The 22,648-nt window shown below is 40.8% G+C and overlaps 2 protein-coding genes across 3 annotated transcripts in view; both read right to left on the reverse strand.

Annotated features, from left to right (window-relative positions):
- LOC140655173 (ADP-ribosylation factor-like protein 8B) overlaps positions 1-9,454 on the reverse strand; it is a 28,601-nt gene extending 19,147 nt beyond the window's left edge. For both annotated transcript variants that reach the window (XM_072869396.1, XM_072869313.1), the window contains exons 1-2: positions 8,958-9,454; positions 4,408-4,488 (exon numbers count right to left, since the gene is read on the reverse strand). In XM_072869396.1, the coding sequence (XP_072725497.1) occupies positions 4,408-4,488; positions 8,958-9,146 (270 nt within the window). In that variant the 5' untranslated portion in view covers positions 9,147-9,454. The remainder of the gene's footprint in view (positions 1-4,407; positions 4,489-8,957) is intronic.
- Positions 9,455-17,252: 7,798 nt separating this feature from the next.
- SPAM1 (sperm adhesion molecule 1) lies at positions 17,253-22,288 on the reverse strand. The gene is made up of 3 exons (XM_072869525.1): positions 21,320-22,288; positions 19,748-19,837; positions 17,253-17,912 (listed from the first exon to the last, which is right to left on the reverse strand). The coding sequence occupies exons 1-3, from the start codon at positions 22,286-22,288 to the stop codon at positions 17,253-17,255; spliced, it is 1,719 nt and encodes a 572-aa protein (XP_072725626.1).
- Between the last annotated feature and the right edge of the window lie 360 nt (positions 22,289-22,648).

Raw genomic sequence — 22,648 nt, forward strand, 5'->3', positions numbered from 1 at the left:
AACATTTATTTTTTTTAAATATTGTCACTGATCCATCTGAATCTACAATCAGTCTATGTGTGCATACTGAACACATAATTCTGGCAGCCCTCTAGTAACAGGCTATGTTAGTTGTGCTTAAAAGTTTGCAGCTACCAGACCGGAAGGATGAAGGAAAACTTAATTTTTCTCACCAAATGCAGAGACTGCTTTCTTCCTGTCCAGATTCTATGCTCTAAATACGGCGTTTTGCAGCTAAGTCAATCTATCCAGGCTGCCCCCCAAATGCTTCATTTTGCCAGTGTCTGTATCCTGCTCTCCCACACTGCGGTGGCACCAGCAATCACACAGCTGTTTGGGGAGTACACTACTTAGGTAATTTGACTGGGGAGAAACTAGCATGGGGGTGGTTTTGGTTTGGTTGGTTGTTGGATTTTTAGAGATTACTTTCATTTAGATTAGTTGGCTGACCTGACTACCACTTCGCCATGTGATCACTGGTGCTGATCGAAAAGGGGTGCAAGGGTGTATGGCCAGGCTTAAAGTAGAATGTAAAACCTCACAGTATGATCTGCTTAAGCTGATTGTAAAAGCTGACCTTTAATCTCTGCCACCCTCACTAGGCTGGCCTGATTCCCTCTTAGGTTTCTTAGAAGGCAAGTCTAGTTTGTCCCTAGCATGAGGGATATCATACTGAGGTTTAGAAGTGCTACCACAGGCAGAAAAGCAGGTGTATTAAAAGATTATTTTGTGACTTTTTTTTGAAGAGGGGCTGGTTTTATTTTCCTTTACAAGAAAGATTCTGTTTGAAAAGCAGCATTTGGACCCCAAAGGAAAAAATATTCATAAGTTCTGATTTTGGTTAAAAAGGCACTCTTTTTGGAGAAGATAAACAGGAATGTACTGTTAGGCTGAAGTATGTTCTTTCTATAGAGCAGAACAGCGGAGTTCAGCTCTTTGCTCAGCAACATGTGGATGGTTGTTGAGACACATTCAACAGAGGGAACCAAGACTACAGTATCCTTTTTTTTCCTCATTCATTGACAAACTCATTCCTGGACTAAGCGAGCACATTTGTTGCTTCCTCTTTACAGGACAGGAGTGGGTATTTTGAGGAATAAGGAGTTTAGGGTTTGGCCTCTGTATGAGTATGCAAGGGATGAGGCACAAAGAAACCAGGCAGTGGAAGAGGGGAACATGTTTGATGAGGAGAGGCTAATAGGCACAAGGACAGTTGGAGGGAAACTCCACAGCAAAGAAAAAGAGGAAATATCTCTCTGCCTATCAGTATACCTTCTTGTTATGCATCATGAGTACTGCCCTAATGCAATCAAAGCAGATGTTCCTGTAAACTGAAATTTCCCCTTACCAGCCTTACCTTACATGTAGTATACACATTAGCACAAGCAGAGCTGGCTGCAGAGAAATGAACCAGCAGAGATAAGGGAGAGCTTGGATGACCTTGTATATACTGAGAATAGAGGTGAAGAAGGGCCAAGACCAGAATTTAAACCTCACCATCGATGAAACTGTGTGTTTTTTCATCAGTTTCAAACATAGCATTCATAAGAACTAACAGCATGATGAAATAACAGCCTCCATTTACATGGAAAAAGCTGCGTAACTGTTACTCAGCAGAATGTGCACCTTGTGTGCTCCTTCTGTTTCCTGAAAGACCAGTTCAGTTACCTTTTACTCTTTCTGATTCCTGGGTCTCCAAAATAAACTGAGCATACAGGGTTGGCTGCAAGGATTAGTGCTAAGAGGCTTTTGATTCTGGTCACCTACGTTTTCCCCAGATAGAGTCCAACTGATGCAGGCTCACTCGTACTGCCATATAAATTCCTCTGTGTTTTCAGAGAGCTGCCCACTGTGTAAAGTAATGCTATTCTTGACTACCAATTCCAGTAGACAAACTCCAAAGTTTAATTGGATTTCATTACCATGATGCCATTAGTTCCTACATATTTACCTTACACTAGGCAGCAGCACATAAATATAAGCGTTTGCTAGACACACTACTAATAGTGAATTCCATGAAAACAATGCTGAAAATTTTGACCTTTGGGAATAAACTGTAAAAGGAGAGCCATTGCACACTTACATTTGTAGGTGTTAGCAATTCAAACAGCTCTCAACTCATCCCTGAAGAATTTATAAAAAGTAAGAAGTCAAGACAAAAATTCTTTCTGCTTCCATTATCTGTGCAGTGAGGGTGTTCTCCTCTCAAAATTTCAGAAGTTTCACTCCTGTAACTCTTGCAGTATATGCTTTTCTTGCTACAATATGTTTTAATAAAAAAATATAATACAGGTATTATAATTTGTATTTATTTTAAAATATTAAATTGGATATTTTCTCCTACTATCACACAAAAGCTGGTTGTTCAAGGCTACAAAAAGGCATTCCCTACTGAAAAAATTCTCTACTGAAATTCCTGTATCCTGGAAGAACACACTTTTTACTTCAAAGAAGAGTTTGGCCAACGTTGCGTTGAGTATTGTAGTGCTCATCATGTGACAGTTTGTTTTTTTTATACTCATGAACACACACATACACACCATCTACACTAAAAAGAAGTTTAGGCTTCCATCAATCATTTACCTTTCAGCAAATGTGTGAATTAAAAATGCTTATATGATGCTACTTTGTATTCTTGCTCACCTGCTCTGTGGTAAGAGTGAGGTCAGATTATCTCCCAAAGTAGGCTCTAATCATGTACTTATCATAATGATCATGCACAAAGTTGAGGTTACCAAGGCAATAATGATTTTCCTTCACTTCACTTTTACTCCATTTTCCTTTTAAGCCTTTTACAGTCTTTACTGTGGACTTAGTTTTAAGATACTCACCAACATTTATTTCTGCCAAGATTTCCTGGGAAATTAAAATCAGACCAAATCATGGGTAATGTTAAGAGTTTTTATTTCAGACAAACCTGACATGAATTTCAAGAGGGCATATGGGAAGGAGAGTTGGGATGATGAGAGGAAATAGTTGGATGACATTAGACTTCCCATTTCAATAGATCTCAGAAGACTGGCTTACTAGGCACTGTAATATACAAGCAGTTGTAGAGGATCCTATTGATTATCCTGCAAACTTATAACAGAGACGTAGATACACAAGTGAAATGTACAACTGAAGGCCCTACAGTCATGTGAAATTTTGAAGAAGTATAGCAAGATACTAAGACTAGAAACAGACAGGCAGTCACAGTATCTATATCCTTATAGTCATTTTAGGTTTGGGGGTTTTTAGTTCAGCTTTAACACCTCCCAATCAACAGAAGTCAATTATCCCTTTTACCACCCTTTACCTGCTCACTGTTTAGAGAGAGTGGGTAGACCGTTAACAACTGCTTATATTCACATTACGGATCATTTCAGAAAATCCTCCCTAGGTTTAGGAATCATACCAAACCAGAGGAAAAATAATATCTTTAGAACTGAGGGAGAAAGGAGAGGAAATGAAGGAAAAGGAGGGAAAAGCCAAGGTAAAGGCAAAAACCTATATTCCCTTCACCTAATTTTAGACAGAAGTTATGAATTTGATCGAGACTAATCAACCAGGCTCCCTTCATAATCAAAGAACAGAGAGATCCTTAATGCTACTGCAGTGATTTATCTCTATATTGATGCCTATGGCATGAATCACAACCAAACTGGCATCACCTATATTTCTCTATAGGCCTAAGAGATGGTTCCCCAACAACTGACTTATATTAGATGCTCTATTTCCGTATAGCTCATATTATGCGAGCTAAACCGCAGTCTCCGCTGAGATGCATAACTTCGGAGTGAAGTTGCTGCAGATTTCACTTACAGTTGGGAGAGGGAGAGGAAGAGGGGAGAGGGGAGAAGGAAGAGAAGAGAAGAGAAGAGAAGAGAAGAGAAGAGAAGAGAAGAGAAGAGAAGAGAAGAGAAGAGAAGAGAAGAGAAGAGAAGAGAAGAGAAGAGAAGAGAAGAGAAGAGAAGAGAAGAAGAAGAGAAGAGAAGAGAAGAGAAGAGAAGAGAAGAGAAGAGAAGAGAAGAGAAGAGAAGAGAAGAGAAGAGAAGAGAAGAGAAGAGAAGAGAAGAGAAGAGAAGAGAAGAGAAGAGAAGAGAAGAGAAGAGAAGAGAGAAGAGAAGAGAAGAGAAGGCACCTCCAGAGGTCAACTCAGCTCCCTTAGTATCTCAGAATTTTATGACCTTTCTAACCCAAAAGAGTACAACAAAGCTTCTGCCTGGCATGGATATAATGAAATCAAACAGATTAATGTAACAGAGAAATATATGACTATATGTTTTATAGAAGTTATTTTTGAGCTAAAGAAAGATAAATGATCCTACCATCTTAAAAGAAATTTCCTACGCTCTCACATTCCAAGTTGAAATCACTTTGTCTATTAGTTATTCACTCTGTATTAATTCAAACATGCACACCTACCTTTATGGTAACATTTCCTTTTGTTATTTTTCTCATATTGAAGCCTACTGTAGGAATCATATCTTCTGTGAACTGCCCTGACTAGAACACAAACAAAAAAAAGTTATATTTATTATAAAATAGTTGATACACAGCAGATAACTTTTTCATTTGCAAACTAAAATTTTTATTTTACAACACTGTAAAATAGCACATGAATTTTCTACAAGAGCACTGGCCAGCACTTCAATTAACGCATTGTCACATCAAGGAATACTGTTCATTTCAGTCCCTTTAAACGATCTTTTATTCTCCTCAGCGACAAAGATCACCCCAGAAACCACGAGACTTCGGATAATTCTTCATCTGATCCCTAAGCAAACCAGAAAGCAGCATGGTGAAAATACAGAATCACAGAATGGTTTGGGTTGGAAGGGACCTTTAAAGGTCATCTAGTCCAACCCCCAATATGATAAAATATGATAAAACTGACTATACCAGGATTTTTCCCTGTAGTTTCTCACTACTGTTACCAATGGTTTAACTCCAAATGTAACAAACAGTGAAAGAGTACTCATGTAGAGAGTACTACATGCAGACCCTTTCCTTCTGAGTAGGTGATAGCAGAGGAATCCTGCTGTGGAAGCTAAGAGAACACCATTAAGACAGAAAAATACAAGGTACTAACTCAGCACACCATAAACCCAAAACATAAAACCAAAGTGCTGCCTCCTCCCCCAGTTCAGAGAAATATTTTTACAAGACAGACGCTTGTCATCATGCCAACAGGAACCTTACACACATCTACCCACTACAGAAAACAGTTTTTGAGGAGAAAGGTGAAACTCAGCTCTAAGTAGATAACTCACTATTCATCCTTCCTTTTCAAAACGTATCATTAATATGGTATTGTGTCTCCGAGGAGTGGTGCATTAAGATATGCAGATCATTACTTAAAAGTTATGTCTACATGGAGGCCCAGGTGCTTGCTGCAACATACACGGTAGTCCTGGTTTTCTAGTCATCCAGAAAGGAGAGCAGGACCTTCTGGACTTGCCATTGCCCTTCCATATCTATCTGCCCATATTCCCTACAGCCATCTCACCATCCCATGTGCCCTGGGGTTTTTTTGGAAGAAAATCTGGGTATGTGGACACGGACGGAAGCAGGCATGCTCCAACAGGTCCCTCCCATCTGACAAGTGGATGATCAGCGCTTCAGGGTGCACCAGATCGGCTACGTGCCTCACAGTGCACACATTGCCACCAGCTACCCCTAACGCTATTGCTGGTCTCTGTATGCTTTGTGGAACTCTTCTCTTCACTGTTTGTGGCAGAGTGAGAATACACTATGCCTCCAGTTTGTGTTCACAAACTAAGATTAATTATTTTTAATCTGGGACTTTAAAAGCTGTATAACCTTTGACAGTTACTTGATCCTCTCACAAGATTTTGGGGTTTGGAATTAGGTCCTTCAGACAATAAACAACTTCCATCAATTACTTGTTCAACCTTACCTATGGGAACCTTCTTGCTAAATTCTATACTATATATCTTCCCCATTTTTTGTTTCTGGAAGTCTGGTTTTTTCCTCCTCTTTCCTTGCTTCAATGACTTGTCAACACCAGTAGGAAAAAACAGGGAAGACAAATGCACCTGCAGTTTCATACAGATACAGGTACCCAGCAGTGACAGAAGTTTTTAATTGGATGGAGTAAGACAAAGCCAATCAGTAACCATCTCCTGAAGCACATACTGGCCTAATTTGTTAAAATATATAGTACATTTATTTGTGGAAGACAGACATATAAACACATATGAACACATAAACCCTGAGAATGTAGCATCATTACTCAACCACAGGAATGCCTGGAAAAATAGCCAGACAACTCAGGAGGCTATCGTTTAAAAAAACTCATAGGAAGTCAGGATTCCACTTTTGTTAGCAAATTACACACCATATATAATATGCTAAACTGGAAGACAAAAATTAAAAAAAAAATCATAACTGCTCTGGTATTGGGGATAGAATGCAAAGAATTAGTGTCCCCTTTATTGGTCTTTAGTCTTTTCCTCTAAAAATTCTCCCTTCTGGTTGAACGGAAACAGCTACAAAGAAAGTATTACATTTACAGTTCTTTATTTTCCCACACAATGAACAAAAGAAAGTAATATGTTGAGTCTTTTGCCAGCATTAGTCCAAAACCTCTGATACTGTGTTTTGTTTCAAGTGCTGTAAGTACCATCAAGTAAAAAATCTGTTCCATTTTGTTTGCTAAGGAAGTTTTACATGACAAATTACCTATTTTTGTGAATATTCAAGATGTGCAAACAAGTTTAGTGTCATATCTCAGTAAAAAAGAGATTACATCCTGACACAGATGAAAACAACTGGTGCTAAGAAGTTTGTAATGTCCTCTTTAAAGGTTGCTGAATATTGAACTGATAAGGAATACTGCTGTAACCCCTTACTATAACAACCATGGGCCAGATTGTACTCCATTACATCAGTGCACATCCATAGTAATACACAGTGATGTTATCCAAGGTTTCCACTGGTAACAGAGGACTAAATATGGCTCAAGCTCTTCAGGGAGAAGACTGTCTCAAAGGGTGTTTATTCAGTGTTAGAATGATAGGATCTCTGAATACTACTGCAAAGTGGAAAAAATAGTAATTTCCTACCATTTGTTTTTATGATCCATTGCAGTTTGCATTTTAAGTAGTCACTATTTTGTGAAGGTTATTTTCATCTCGTCACACTCTAGTCACATACACACAAACACACAGAGTTCCCAATCTATTTGCCATCCCCATATCAACTGTATTCAAGAGCAAGCTATTATCCATTGCCTTACTCCCAAATTCTTCAGCCACCCTTCTTCAGTGATTATCATGGTGTGTCATCTCTAGATTGAAAGATCCAAAAGCTACAAAACCTGCAATCTGTGACGCTCCCCAAGTCAGAAAACATGGACGCCTTGTAAAATATTCTTAAGCAATATGTTTGCTGGCAAAATTGGACCCGCAGTAACAGCACTGCTTTGGTATTAAAGATATTAGCAAAAGAGAGATACATATGTTGCTATTCCACAGGTGATGTAGTATACATCAGTGGAAAAACATTTACACACACAAAGTCTGATACCACACACTACTGTCAGAGGTCTCTGAACTGCTGTGTTCTTCTTCGCTCCGTTTATGAAATCAGTTCAAGAAGCGATATAATTTGTCATGCCTTTTCCCCCTTCCTCAGCAAAGCCCGCCCTTGGGAGATGAACACTTCCAATGGGCATGAGGAGTGCTGAGGCCTGTGTTACCAAGACCACCTGAGTGCTTAACACACTAAAACACCAGTTCCAGATATTTTCTGTTTATTGATTGCTGATGCCCCCCAATGCATTACTTTCATTGCTTTCCATTACTTTCCCTACCCCATTCCTTTTCCTCCTCTCTCTCCACTTCTTCACTCACACTAACCTCCTATTTTTCCCTTAATCTATAATCGTATATGAAAGCAAATAGCAAATATCATATACTGACGTTCATCATTGTCTCAATCTCTTTGACTTTAGGGCATACACCTCCCAGTCTGGTTTTGATTCTTGATCCAGTTCATTTTTCAGGATAAGGATTGAAGAACCTCTGGAAGTCCATATCTCATGGTACGTGTAGCTGCAATACATCTAACAGCAGTGATCACCTCGCAGAAATGGGTATGCACCGAGAAGTTTCATGATTAGTACTAACCATATTTTTTATGTATATTTCTTTCCATCTTCTGATGGAAAGTAAATCTTCGGGATGGACCCAAATGCAGAAGGGCAGAGGGCACAGCAAACAAAGATGAGGAACATATTTCAGCATGGCGACAAAATGGAAAACATCATGATAGGTGTCAGGATTACAGAGGAACAAGGCTGCAAGGCCATCGTCACAGTGGGAAGGGAACGCCAAAATCAGACTTCAATGCTGGGAAAGAGCTATCAAGGAATTGTGGGAGGCATTAATATTGATGCAACTGATGGGCGGGCAGAATTCAGTGACAGGGGAGTTGTGGCCTTAGAGGATGCACAATATATTCTGAGTTATTTTGGGATACACTGGCCGTGAAAAGCCAACTCTGAATCACGAGCAAGAGTCCGTGCCCAGGAATCTGCTTTGAGATGGGCACGCTTTGCAGTCAGACACAGGAGACATTTTCTTTCTTTCTCTTAACGCCCATCTGAGCCTGCTGTAAAATTCTCGAGGTTGCAAAAGATGCAAGAGCTGCCTCATGCCCCCCGCCCGCCGCCCCCCCTCCCTCCGCCGCGCCGCGGGACCTCATGACAGGAGGCGGCTTCGCCGCAGGCCGTGGAGGCAAAGCCCGCACTTGTTGCCGGGGGAAGCGACGCGAAGCGGCCGGCTCGGGGCGGGCGGTCCCCTCTCGCCGCGCCAGACTGCCGGGCCGCCGCCCCCCGCCTCACCGCCCCGCGGCGAGCCCCCCCTCCCGCCGGCCGCCGCCCTAAGCGCCCCCCGCCCCCGCCCTGCCCCTGCGCCGGGCCGGCGGGCGGCCGGGCCGCGGCAGCGTACCGCCAGCACGGTGAGCAGCGTGGTCTTGCCCGAGTACTGCAGCCCCACCAGGGTGAGCTCCATCTCCTCCTTCCAGAACAGCGAGCGCAGCCACTCCAGCAGCCGCGCCACCAGCGCCAGCATCCCGGCCAGCGCCCCCGACCTGCGGCAGGCGCCCAGCCCCAGCGGCACCGCCTCGCTGCTGGGCATGGGAGCGCGGGGCGAGACGAGGCGAGGCGGCGGCGGGGCTCGGGACGGGGCTGGGCGGCGGCGGCGGCGAGGCTGCGCGGGGAGCCGGGCGCCAGGCAGGGCCCTCACGTGATGGCGCCACCGCCCTTCTCCGGCTGCCACTTGCTGCAGGCAGGGGAGGGGTTCGGTTCGGTTCGCTTCGGTTCGCTTCGGCCGGGCCGGGGGAGCGGCGGGGGCGCCCTGCGGGGGGCCCGGGCGGGCGACCCTCAGTCAGGGCCGGGCGCTGGCCAGGGGCGGGCGGGGAGGCGTCCGTCGTGTGAGGTGACGGAGCCGCGTCCGCAGCGGGGGCGGGCGGGGCGGGGCGGCTCCCACACGAAATGGCGGGCGGGGCCGGCGCCGGGCTCGGGGCCGCCGGCGGAGGGGCGTCCCGCGAGTCCTAAGGGCTTGAGGCGGTCGCGTGGAGGCCCCGCAAGCCCAGGGAGCAGCCGGGTGGCTCCGGGCACCGCGATGGACACGTGTGGCACCGCGGGGATCGTGTGAGGTGAACAGCTGGTCCCTGGCGGGAGTGTGGCGGGACGGGGCGGCCCGGCGTAGGTCTGCCGCCGTGGGCGGCTGTCTGTCCAGCAGCCCGCACCCACAAGGGATGGCCAAGGGCTGCATTTGTATCCCTGGCTTATGAGAGTTGGTGGATTTAGACTCCTTGACAGGATCGATTTTGTAGGTCCTTCGCCTCTAGTGATGGCGGTTCTCACGCCCCTAGGACCTCCACTCTTCCCATGAAACTCTTGAGTTGTTCATCGTGTAGGGACAGGCTTTCAGATCCAGGGCTTACCGTGGTTTTATTTGGGTTCTTCTCTGGCAGTTTTTGGAGAGTCTCCCTTAGCATGCTTCCTTACCTCAACAAGAGATGCTTGTGACAGTGGTTTTGTATAGTGAGCATCGACGGGACATGCCACTGCACCAGGAATCTTCTGCCTGCACTGGATAAGCGGCATTTAGCATACAGTCTTGCCACACAGCATTAGAGAAGGGCTTGTTTTCTCCATAAATAAAGAGCTAGCACTTAGCCTGTATCCATCTGCCAGTCTCTGAAGTTGTCACTGAAATTACATGTGATGCTCTAGAAGGTTACAATGCTGGTGGTATTGGTTGATGAAGGACTTTCATACAGGTATAAACAAGGCACTTCAAAAATTTAGTATTGATACTTCTATTGAAACATAGCAAATTCATCAAAACATTTTGAAATTTGTTTTTGTGCTCTTTTTAGAGACGTAATTCAGCATTTTAGAGAATGCAATTTGTGACAAACCTCATTGGTTACATCAGTCAGACCACAAAAACTGGAAGCTCTTGTGACATTGCTGGCAAGAGCATTTGGTTCTGGCCTAGCTACAAAGGTGAGAAACTTTATGCTTTTTCATGCCCTGGTTGTAGATACAGTCCAAATGACTCATAGTGTAATTCTAAGATTTTTTTACAGATACTCATTTATTTACCCTTGTAAATTTAATTGAACATTTCCAGAAGGACATCGGACACTGGAGCTGGTCCTGCCACCCAATGGTAATGTTAGGGAATTATTTTTCATTGTTTCTCTTAATATAAAATCTGGCGGAAAGCATACAGATTTAAGTGGCAAGTCCTAAACAAACAAAAAGAGGCTCCCCCCCCCCCCCCCCCCAGTAGTGTAAGATGCTGCTCTTTATACAGGTACTCCCTTTGTCCCTAGCTTTGGTGGTTTGGATTAGAGTCAGAATTTTGAATGCTACTCTTAAAACTCAGGCATTGATGGTGTCTTCAGCAATTTCAGACCATGGTACAGCTCTCAAAGAGAGAATTAAAAATTGGTGGCACAGTGAAAGAGGACCTGGCCAGGTCCTGCATTGAGTGGAAGTGTAGCAGAACTCTGCTGTTTTACTTGCCTCTTGGTAGCAGCTGGGTGGCTGTCACATACATACATACATCCTCACCTCATACAGCAAAACACTATTCTTTCATTTTTTTGCTGTGTGTCTTGATATTTTTAAAAACTTGTTTTGGCCAAAGCAATTTGAGAATTTTGAGTGAATATGTGAAATGTTTCTGGCTGCCTTAAAACTGAAAAAGATAGGAATTTCTCCCATCTCTACATATCACCCAGCTGGTGATGTGTGGAATAAAGACAGTCCATTTGTGAGAGTGATTTCTGTGAATGAACAAGTTCCAATTACTGCACAGGGGAAAACTCACATAAAACAGAGCAGTCTCTATTTTTGCAAGAATTTTTGCAGGAATTTTTAAACTCTGCAATAGTGCTTAAGGCTCATAGTGATGGAAGCTTAAAGAAACAATATATTGCAGACACAGTAACATATTCTGCAAAAATACATTTCAGTCATATCCTCACAGAAGGCCAGCACAGGATGGGCAGGTAAAGACTAAAACATTACTTCAGCTGCAGACGGACTGAAGTCTTTCACAGTGTCTAGGGGGTCAAAATATAATATATGAAAAAGTCTTGGAGGGTTTGACCAAGTTCAAAGATCTGTAAATTGTTCTGAAATCTGTTATATCGTTTGTGAAACTATATGATTACGAAAGGCAATTCTTTATTTTGCAGACTGTTTGGTAATAGAATATGGTATGTAAAAACACTGCTACCGGTATTTTCAGGTTTGTCCTGATATACCAGATGTTTGGGAAAAAAAACCTGTAGAATAAGCTGTACATCTTTTCAGCTAATGAGGCACTGCATTGGTGAGAGACTAGTCGTCTTTTCTGTTTGTAGGCCAGAGTCAAGCAGCTGCTTTGCTGAAAAGAATAGAAAGCCTGTATTGAACTTTTCAGTGAAAGCATTGTAACGTACCCACCAGTGCCTATGTGCGTCGTCCATGCCCTCTGCTGGCTGGAGAGTCAGAGACTCTTTAGTACGTATCTTAATAATTTTTCTCACGCTCCAGTGAAGGAAGGAGTGAAAAAGGATCTCTGTAAGGATTGTTACACTGACAGAGCGGGGCAGAACTCTGCATTTTGGATACCTAAGTTTGGTATATGCAGCATGAAAACTGAAACAATGCATAGGGCTTACAGACAGCCTAAGTCTGTGTAGTATTAGTCCCAGCAGTAAGGTACTTCATGCTTTGTTGCGACTTTAACAATATTATCGTTATGGGACTGCAGGGTGCCCTTAGCCTCCCTTTTAAAGGGTGGTTGTTAGGTCCCTGCCTCAGGAAATCATCACTTGACACTGGCAAGCTATCATCTTGTCTCAACCTGCTAGTAGCCTGAGGGAGCAGTGTGCTCCAGAAGGAGAATGCCAACATATGGTATATTTCTTCTGCAGGATCTTGAAGTTCTGTTGAATAAATATATTTTCTGAAATGAAAACAAAGGCAGAGAAGGGTGACTGCATATTTTCTGATGTCCGCATATATATGCAGCTAACACCACGCTCTGGAATTGCGTGCACAGAAACAAAATGTTGGCTGAATATATCAAGTAGTGATTCACATTAATTTTCATACTATCTGTTTGTGTCTGATTACTAATCAATAAATGCCTTATCAGTTATAAACTAAGGGGTATACAAGCATACACTGAAAAACGTCATCTAATTACTACTGGCCAAGGAGAACTATAATCAATACACCATGATAGTGGTAACACATTAGTGAACATAATGAAATCCAAAGTTATTCCCTTAAGGATGCTAATATTGATAGGTGCCCTTTACCTCCTTGCCCTTTACTTTCTCATATGTAACAAGGGGACAACAAATGCAGGAAGATTTTGCAGTCCTGAGTACTACTGACGATGAACAGAAAAGTAGCTGCGAAAGGTTCAGAACACCTACAACGAAAGAACTGTTCTCTAAAGACCCAGATCCTTGACTGGTGTACACAAAAATTTAGGATTGATCTCAAATACTGTATGTTTACATGGCTGTCATCATTAAGAAAAATACCATGTTGCTGGGTTAAATTTCAGTGGAGTCTTTCCAGAAAAATAGACAGAAGGGTCTGGGGTAGCCACACATCAGGAAACATTTAGAAGTGTTAAGGGATGAAGTTAGACCAGTAACCTTTTTTAATCTGTTCCCAGCCACCTATACAATGATTTTCAACAGGACAGGAAAAAAACTGCCAAGAAAGAACAACAAAAAAGAAATTTCTTTAAGAAAGATGGAATTATTATTTAGTACAGCAATAATTTTTTTTAAGCCACACAGTAAACCTTGTTTTGTATCAGTGTTCTTTGGAATGAAACTCATGACCCTGTCTTGAAATCTCAGACCCTAATTTTGCAAGCCTGGGTATCTGCAAGAATATTTTGCAAGAATGGGTATCTGCCAGTGCAAAGGGGCCTGCACAAGCACACTGTTAAAACCTTTCAAGCAAGTTTTAAGTGTGTATGCTTGAACGACGGAATTTAGTTGTCTTCTTAAAAAGGTCATCAATGCTCCATAACTGAATATGTTTTGAAGTTACGCAACTGTCTTTGCTGTCTTGTTGTTTATATTGAGAAGTGATGGATAGGTACATGCACAAATCTAATCTGTGTCTGGGAGTTGTCTAGTGCATATTGCACAGATCTGAATTCTTCCACACAATTCTTTGCTGATATATATACAACAGGGCATCCCCATGTGATGCAGGGATTAAAGCAAATTTTGCTGGACTCCTTGGGATGCTAGTCACATCCTAGGCTGTCTACACAGTGGTCTTATTGGCCATCTCTGAAAATCTCTCTCCATGTTATTTTTAACACAGAGAAGCAAGAAACTGTAAGGCAGGTACTAGACTGTTTTCAGTTCTGTTCAGATTCTGTAAGTGCCAATAGCCATCTCTCTTAAAAGTGCCAGTATCTTTGGGTGTCCCAGAATAAGCAACACAATAAACCAGATCCAGATTCTTCAGGCAGAGAAGCAGAATTTCAATTAGAATTTTAGCAAAATTTCTAGACATTGAAGGAGGGCACTGGAGGTAGTTAAATGACTTTAGACCACTTCATCAAACCCATTTCCCAGTCCCTAAGTATTGCCAGCCTGAATTCTGCCTAGAAGGGAGATGTACAAAATAATGAATGGCAATTAAAGTGAACTGAACATTCCTCTAGTATGTAATCTTTTGAAAAATATAAGAACATAAGAAACTGAAACTATAAGGCTAAGAGACAACTAATGGTTACAGGAAATGCAGTGAATGGAAGGTGAATATTTTTTTTGAGGGGGGCTGCTTTAGGAGACTACCAGTTCGGCTTTCAACATGAGATAGTCACCAGCAATGGAAGGGATAGCACCCCATTTCCTTTTTTTCTCCCTCCTTACTCACTGACTCCATGGTGACTCTTTAGCATAGAATATAGTCAAGACAAATATAATACAGAGCAAAATAATGTATTTGGAAAATACTGTAATTTTACATAGCACGCAGCTGGCCTGAATCTCACTATGCAAGTTTATAGCATTTAAAGCATGAATTGCAGATACATGTAGGTAACATAAATATCCCAAATGATATTTATAGATGTAGCTTAGGAAGACACATTTCTGTGGACAGGTTATTGCAATAGTCTGCTTTCTTTTCACCTTCCTTTTACTTCTCTGGTCCTGGCTGCTCTCAAGAAACAAAAGAGATGGGATCAGATGGATAGGTCTAATCTAACGTATGAGTTACTCTGTGTTCCTTTATCTTTACAGTGGGCCTCAGGGAAAGGTTGTCTGTATTAAATACCAGGTAGATAAAAACTGTTGAATTGGAAGAGACTGGTCTGTCCACATTCCCTATTGTGTCGCTGTCACTTCTGCAGTTAACTTCCTCTGCATCCACTAGGAGGTCCTGGGTGCTCTGTCTCAACTCTTCTGCGATTTTAACTTCTCATTCCTCCTTTTCTGGTGATTTCACACTTTCCTTATCACAAATGCTCTGCTTGCTATTGCTTGGCTGATAGTCAAAAATATTTATGGCAAGACTTGTAAATTTTGTGAACCTGCAAGCTCTCTTATCACAAAGTGCTACAGATTCAGTGTCTTTCAGAGCACTAGATACAAACAAGGCTAACTTCAGGAAACTTTGCCAATTTGTGATTTAACAAAGCAGTGCAGTGTTTGAACTAGAACTTTCTGTGTCAACATAAAATTTCAACCATGTTAAAGCATTCTGCTGAAAAAATAAAATTTCATATATGTCATACAAAATACACTAAGACATTACCAGTTTTTAGAAACTCTTTGATAGTTATCACAAGTCCAGTGTGAAAGAGAGGGACGTCAGGTACAGAAATTATGCAGAAGACATACCATGGCTTTTGTTTACCCAAGATCAAATAATCAAAATCAAAGCTGCAGTGAAGAAACTATGTTTTTACAGAGGTGATCAAAACTAGCTGGCTTCTTTTGTGCTGGACAGTCTGCTACATATATATTTTTTCTTCATTATTCTACTTGGAACATTGATGACAGAAATAGCTTTGACTTGTGGGCTCAACACCATAACTGCAATGAGAAAATTGTCGCTTCCTTTTGATAACTTGTTGTCCAAAAGCCATAAAACATTATTTCTCCATGTTAAATCTAAAGCTTTTACCTATTTTTCTGCACATCTGTTATGACTGACAACCTGTAAATTCAAAGGCAGTAGATATAATACGTGTTTTCTGCTAAATTTAGGCATTAACTTTTCATAAATAAAGGGCTACTATATTGAAATCCGAGGTATTTCCATTAGTGAGGCAGGTTGTATCTGTGGGAGGTGGTGATTTATTTATGCAGATCATGCCTACCTTTAGGGAGACTTTTTTAATCTATCCATGCGAGCAGCCACTCTTCACCCATCAGAAGTCCAGCCATCTATTAAGCATCTGGCATAATAATCTGGAAAGGATATTTTATCAAATGAACTACAGATAACTGCTTTTAAATGCTTAAACTGACTATACATAAATCATAACTGGACTCTTGATATGAAACTGGGAGTGGTTTTCTTCTGAGGTGTCTCTGCTACTTTAACATTGCTTTTGGCAATGAAATAATATTAAGCAAATAGTCTTAGTTCCATCTGTAGACTAGATCAAAAAGGTAGTCCTGAGACTGGGGATCACGGGCACTGGAAGTGAAGAAAGGGAGCCCCAGGTTCCTAGCGTCACTGCATCTTGCAGCCTTCACTGCTGAGTCTTCCTAAGGAACAAACTGGTTTCCACCAAAGAGACTGCTCAGGAAATAGTCAGGTATAGAGAAAGTCCCACGCTCACAGGCTTTTGTCCAAATGGCATGGCTAGTCCTATCCAGCTGCTAGGGCTGGCTGGATGGAGAAACTAGGACTGGTGACCAGTGCCGGTAGGGAGTGCAGAGGCAGATCAGATGAGCTGTGAGTATTGGCCAGACAAAACAGCTGAAAGCCAAGGAGGGGACATCTGAAATAAGGGGGAGGGCTTGGGAGAAGAGGAGAAGAAAGAAAGAAGGATAAACCGCTCCAGCTCAAATTTTAAATAATGAAGCTGTAATATTTGAAGTCAACATTTATGTTAAAGTTAGAACCCTTTGAAGAGTTATGAATATATTTAATTAAAAGAAAAACCACAGTGTCCCTGTAGATACTGTGAAAAGTGGAGAAACATTACATTAATCAGATAAATTTTATGCTGCAAAGTCCCACAAATCTAAAGTTAAGCCAAATATTTTCAAGAGCTAATTTTCATATGGAATTAAATTAATTCCTGCATAAGGCATCAAACCTGTTGACTCCTGAGACTCAATGAAATCCAGGTTGAGATGTATTTAACTGGCTTAACTTGAAGTATACAAAACAGCATTATCAACAATATTTTTTTTTTTCAAATATAATTTAAAATGTTAAAAATGTAAACTGTAAAAAAATGTTCCTTATTCTGGATTATCCTTTCAAATGGTAAAATCCGTATATACATACCAGTATATCTTTGGCACAAATAGTAGTTTATAGAACTAAACTGAAAAAATACATTCAAGCTCAAGTGTCACTTATGGAATAGAAGAGGTTACCTGATACAGATAAGACCACAGAGTTGCAGCTGTTTTATGCCTTTCAGGAATGATTTTTCTGTGTAACGAAAACCTTTAGAATTTCAAACACAGCCAGGAAAAAGAATATTTTCACTTTTGTGGGTCATTTATATTAAGGTCCTCAAAATTACAATTAAACAAAACAGATTAAACATCCTTATCTTATAGGATGAAGAACTACTGAAAGTACGAGTATCATTTGCTTCTAAATCATATCCAGTGGAAGCTGTGACAGTGTTATATTCTGCAGTTGCTATATTGAGTATAGTATTTCTGAAGGTAGATTTAAAATCTTCTATTTCAGGATGTGTAGATAATGTCACCCTACTCTGAGAGGTAAATGAAAATACAGTTCTGTTAGACGGAATCTTCTCTTCAAAGGCTTCTATATTAGAAAGTGAATTTGAGGATATGTGAATGCAAATATCTTCCGAAATGCAGGCATGGAGGTAATGGATGTCATTTATATCAGCTCTAGGTTCACAACTGTGCCCTGCATAGCAGTGGCAATCAAATTTTTCTATGAACGTTTGCAGATCCTGAAATGCTGGTTGCCCTTGCAGAGTGTATTTTCCATCCTTTGTCATTTGAATGACAATATTCTCAGGGTTCAAGTGAAGATAGTCACTGGAATTCCATTTTTTCCGTGCGCAAGCACCAGAGTCTTGGCATAACACTTGGCTACAGATTCTGGCTGCCATCGTGACATTGATGAGGTATGGGGTCAAAGTCCTCCTAAGGTAGTTGTCCAGAGTCCTACAGGTGTTCTGTGAAAAGAGCATCATATCTGCAGTGTTTAGTATGGAAACCATTAAAATGCTGTCATTCTAATAACAGTACCGTAGTGAATATCTATGAATGTTTCTCCTGAGGTTTTGATGATAGTTATAACTGGTTGTTGGAAGCAAGCTTATCTGAAGCCTATATATCTGAAGGATCACAGCAAATTTATGTTGGGTGGTTGCTGTTGGTGGTTGGATGAAAAGCACTTATATCAGAAAGCGGATGACTTTAAGCTTTCATTTTATCTGTATGTTTCATGTAGCATTTTGAATCAGAGGCATTTAAAGAAGTTACATGAAGGATCGAAGTTCTTTTTTATGTGTCTTGAATGGTTTGAAGGGATCTTGAAAAAAAATCTCACTTCTTCAGCCTGAACAAATAATTTTTCTATCAAATCATCTCTGTAAGACTCTTCAGTTTTCCCCTGATCTGAATAGCTAGGCTGCAGGAGTAGGGAGCTTTCATGGCATTTTTGAATGGAAAGCATTTTGGGAGGATGGTCAAATGGGAAGTACGCTACGAGAATTGATCATTCTAACTGATTATGAAGTTGGCATATATTCTGTGTATGGTTGGCACAGTTTAATAACCAGAGGCTTTGCAAACTCTTCCTTTGTTTCCGATGCTATGCCTCCTTAGGGCATTTGCCTAATACCACACATAGATACAGCTAATATTTACATCTATGGCGATCACTTCAGTGAATCTGAGGTATATGTAGGTTTTTTGTTTTTCTTTCAGGTATAGATAAAAACCCTGCCTGAAAATTTTGGTTGATGCAATTCTTGCAGAAATGAAGCTCACAGTAATATTTCATTGCTGAAAGGCTACTGACTGTGATAGCTGTAAAAAGAAGGTGCCATTAGTTCACAAGTGCATAGTCTGACTGGGCTGTGGAATATTCTATTTGCTCATACAAATCTCAAAATTCAAGCAATAAAAGTTGTTGCTCCTCTATGTTCTGGTATTGGGGTAATGGGCAAAAAAGCTTCAGGTGCAACTGATACGCTTTCTCAAAGGCAGGCACATACAAAAAAGAGTCGAAGTGGGATGCTTTTGGGAGTGTGACCCTTCCAGAGCTGCAGAGCTTTATTTGGCCAGTCTTTCTGTGACAGGAGGCCCAGCAGTGCTGAAGAGTTTCCATTCTTTGCTCTTAGAAGACTTCAGAAGAGTCTTCCCATACAGTAGGTTTTTTATACCTAGCTTGCCTGGGTATGAATGAGCTAGTTCGAAAGATTTATTTGAACATCCTTATAACAATGTTTCTCAAACTATGTATTTGACCTTCCTAAAACAAACTGGAGTTTTTTCCTCTTCTGACTCAGATCTCTCTTACAATGAAACTAATCAAAGTACTACTTAAAACACACAGAACAGGCTAGAGATGAATTTTCACAGACTGACTCCTCCTAGTGCTTTAAATATTATTGCTAAGTGCATCACTTTAAAAAGCAGACGGGTCTTTTAAAAATAGTTCTGGGCAAGCACAAGTAATTTTTCTGTACTTCGTGACTGGAATATAATTAAGATAGAGGAATTCTTTCCTTAAATTAAACAACCTGCCTACAGTCATCGTGGTAGCTTGTCCAGTTACTCAGAGCCAACACTGATATTTTGAAAGATTGAACTCTTACTCTGTGTAGTCAGTGACAACATTCATAAGCCTCAAATGTGCTTGTTTTTTAACTAGAGAAGACTACCGGCAATATGGAGTCATCATTTTAAAAGTAGAAGATATGATGTAAGTAATCATAATGCTTTATATCCTTTTAACTTTATTGCTCTTTAAAAATGTCATATAATAATTAATCTGGCATACCTTATTTTGCGTTAAATTCATATCACCCCAGATCACAATTCCAGAAGCACCCAGTGCAGCAGATTCTCCAATGGTGTTTACCAGGTCATCCTGAGAGGAAATGTGCAAACAATCATACTAATTTAAGTAAGCTATAACATAAGGGCAAAGGGTATAATGCATATAGTAAATTACATATCCAAAAATAACTACTTTGAAGACAGCAAGCAATTAGACATGATGCAAACATTCTGCTCTCAATTATGCTATTTTATTCTGGGACTGGGTTGCACAGGTGATGCCAGAAAATGTTGCCAACTACATCCAATTTATGTATGTCATCTGGTTAGGAAAACAAGGCTGTAAAACTGAGCCAGTGGTTAGGAACATAACATACACTCCTCCAACCATTTTAAGTTTTCTTTTGCTGCGTTGCCTCCTGGCTGCTCAGAGTTGATGGTAACTGGTTTCAGTAATGCTGCCTGAAGCAGAGGCTGGAAAGCACAGCTTTTTTTTTTTTTCCCCTCTTTTTTAAACTTAATTTCAGTTAGCAGAAAGTGCTAAAGCAGAAAAGTAGCAAGAGAAAGAGGTTTCACCAACAAGAATCTCTTTTCTCCAGAGAATGGCTCTGGCCTTTTACAGAGATTGATTTGGGAAATTTGTTTCAGTTCAGTTCTCCTTTTAGGGTCAGTTGTTAACCCAGCCCTAACGAAATCTTAAAGCCCATCTGGGATGGGAGAGGACTATGGGTAGAAAAAGAACAAGGAAAAAACAGCTTACTGCAGGGCACAACATATGAAAAGGAGGAATGCAAGGATTACAGGATTTAAATGATTAACTAGGAGGCCAGCAGGAACCCTGGCAGCACCCCTTGCTCCCTGAAGGTATCCATGGAGCTGGGGGGCAGTGCCTGGTGATGCTCTATCCAGGATGTGAGAGGACACCAGACATAATGCAGTTTCCAGGACCACAACCTCTAACTTCCCCTACCTCATGGCCTGGATGACCAGGAAGAGATTCTCCAGATTGGTGGTATCTCTGATAGGGTGGGTGTATATAAAAATGTGAAGGGAAGAGTGTAGCCAGAACTGCAATAAGATGATTAGAGCTTAATCAGAGCCTAACCTTGACTAACCCATGAGATGCTGAAATACCATGTAGAAAGTTACTCGAGTACAACTAAGGACAGAATTTTCTCACTAGCTTTTAAACCCTTTTTTAAAGAAAAGACTCCCTTTTCTTGGTTTTTTCTTATAACCTAAAAAAGCAGACCTTAAGCTAGCCCAGTTTTACTAATTCTCTTTGGAAGAGGTTACTCAAATTTCTTTCCTCTGACTTAATGTACTAAATATGCTTTCTAGCTTTGTAATATTTTGCTACATGTGAGAACTACTCAGAGAATAAAACATTATTCGATAAATATCATGAGGAACATTTGAAAATAGACCAAATTTCTTTGACAGATTAACTTAATTTTTTATACAAAATCTACACACTTTTTTCTGATACGAGTTAGCATATTTGCTAAATAAGTGTCACTTGGTAATTTCTTTCCACTTAAATTTGAAATATTCAAGGTCTAGCTCCACTCACCTGGGAGAGATATTCCTCATAGACATCTGTGAATACTGGACGTGTATATACAAAAACTGGAAGGGGATGAGTAGAATTGGAGACGTACGAAATTCTAATGGCTTCTTGAACTCTGTTGCGAACAAAGAGTTGGGCATTTCTGGAAGATCTTAAGGCTGTCTCTAGATAGACAGATGGATAAAGTGCTGTGCTTTCCTCCCACAACCAGTTAAGCTCATTATTTCTTTCTATTTCAATATCTAAACAGGTTCCCGTATAATTATGTGGGTTTTGTTTGTAATCATAGTTATAACAGTCTGGATAAAGGTAATATCCCCACAGACGATTTGGCTTCATTTCTATGCCCAGCTTTAAAGATTCCAACATAATTGATTTTGCTGCAGCTTCAAATTCCATTTTAGCTATAGTCCTGGCTTCGGCTTCTGATAGACTGAGGTCTCTCTGCTGAACCAGTTCAATGGATTCCTGTCTATAAATGTCTTTTGATCCCCAGTTCCTTATCCACACAGGCCTCCAGTTTTCCCAGTCAATGACAGCCAATCCAAACTGTTCATCTGAAGGAATATAGAACTGGATGTCCTCTTTGGCTTTTTTTAAATGATTCTCCAGCAGCGAGAGTTGGGGGAGTCCTCCATTGAACGCCTCTCCTGTGACTTCATTTTTGTAAGGATAGTAGCCAAGCCTGTCTGGATAGAAGAGAGTGATATTTTGCCCAATGGATGTCTTCAGTGTGCTTCCAATGAGAGAAAAAAAAGTCATGTCCAGCTGCACTCCAGTCCTTTCAGTACAAAGTTCTGTAGGAGCATTCCAGATAGAAAGGAAAGGTGAATTAGAAACAAGTGGACGAGCTCGTATGTTCAGAGATGAGCAGCAAGAAACTAGAAGGGTGGCCAACACCATGCCAGATGCTATAGGATATGTACAGGTAACACAGATACCAAAACTTTGTATTTGTCTTAGAGTTTCCATTGTAGCATGTGCAGTGACATTAGGTGCTTCTGATCAGACAAAAATTAAATGCTCTCTGGGTGTTCAGAAGGTTGGTAGTCTGTTAAAAGCTTTACCATACAATATATTTCTTCAGATTAATACCTATTGAGCAATATTCCTTAGGTGTAAAATAGGGGTGTCCTTTAAACGAGTCTCTCTTGTTTCAAACTGCAGGAAAACTTTCAACAACTTCTGAGACCTAATGCAGAAAAAGAAACAAACGTAGATAAAGTAAGAGATGATAACTATTTCATTTCTAACCATGAAAGAAATACTATTTGTGATTTTGAATACATTGTAATCTTTGAATAAAATTCCTCTTTGAAGGAAAAGCACAAT

Source organism: Ciconia boyciana, chromosome 1, assembly GCF_034638445.1.
Source record: "Ciconia boyciana chromosome 1, ASM3463844v1, whole genome shotgun sequence".
Lineage (NCBI taxonomy): Eukaryota > Metazoa > Chordata > Aves > Ciconiiformes > Ciconiidae > Ciconia > Ciconia boyciana.

What these genes read in the sequence shown, in the direction of transcription:
- SPAM1 (XM_072869525.1), bottom strand. Translation starts at nt 22,288, where the DNA reads ATGGAAACTCTAAGACAAATACAAAGTTTTGGTATCTGTGTTACCTGT. An exon ending in ATGAGGAATATCTCTCCCAG is followed by an intron (nt 19,838 to 21,319) that starts GTGAGTGGAGCT and finishes ATTTCCTCTCAG; the next exon opens with GATGACCTGGTAAACACCAT. An exon ending in TGAATTTAACGCAAAATAAG is followed by an intron (nt 17,913 to 19,747) that starts GTATGCCAGATT and finishes CTCTTTTCACAG; the next exon opens with AACACCTGTAGGACTCTGGA.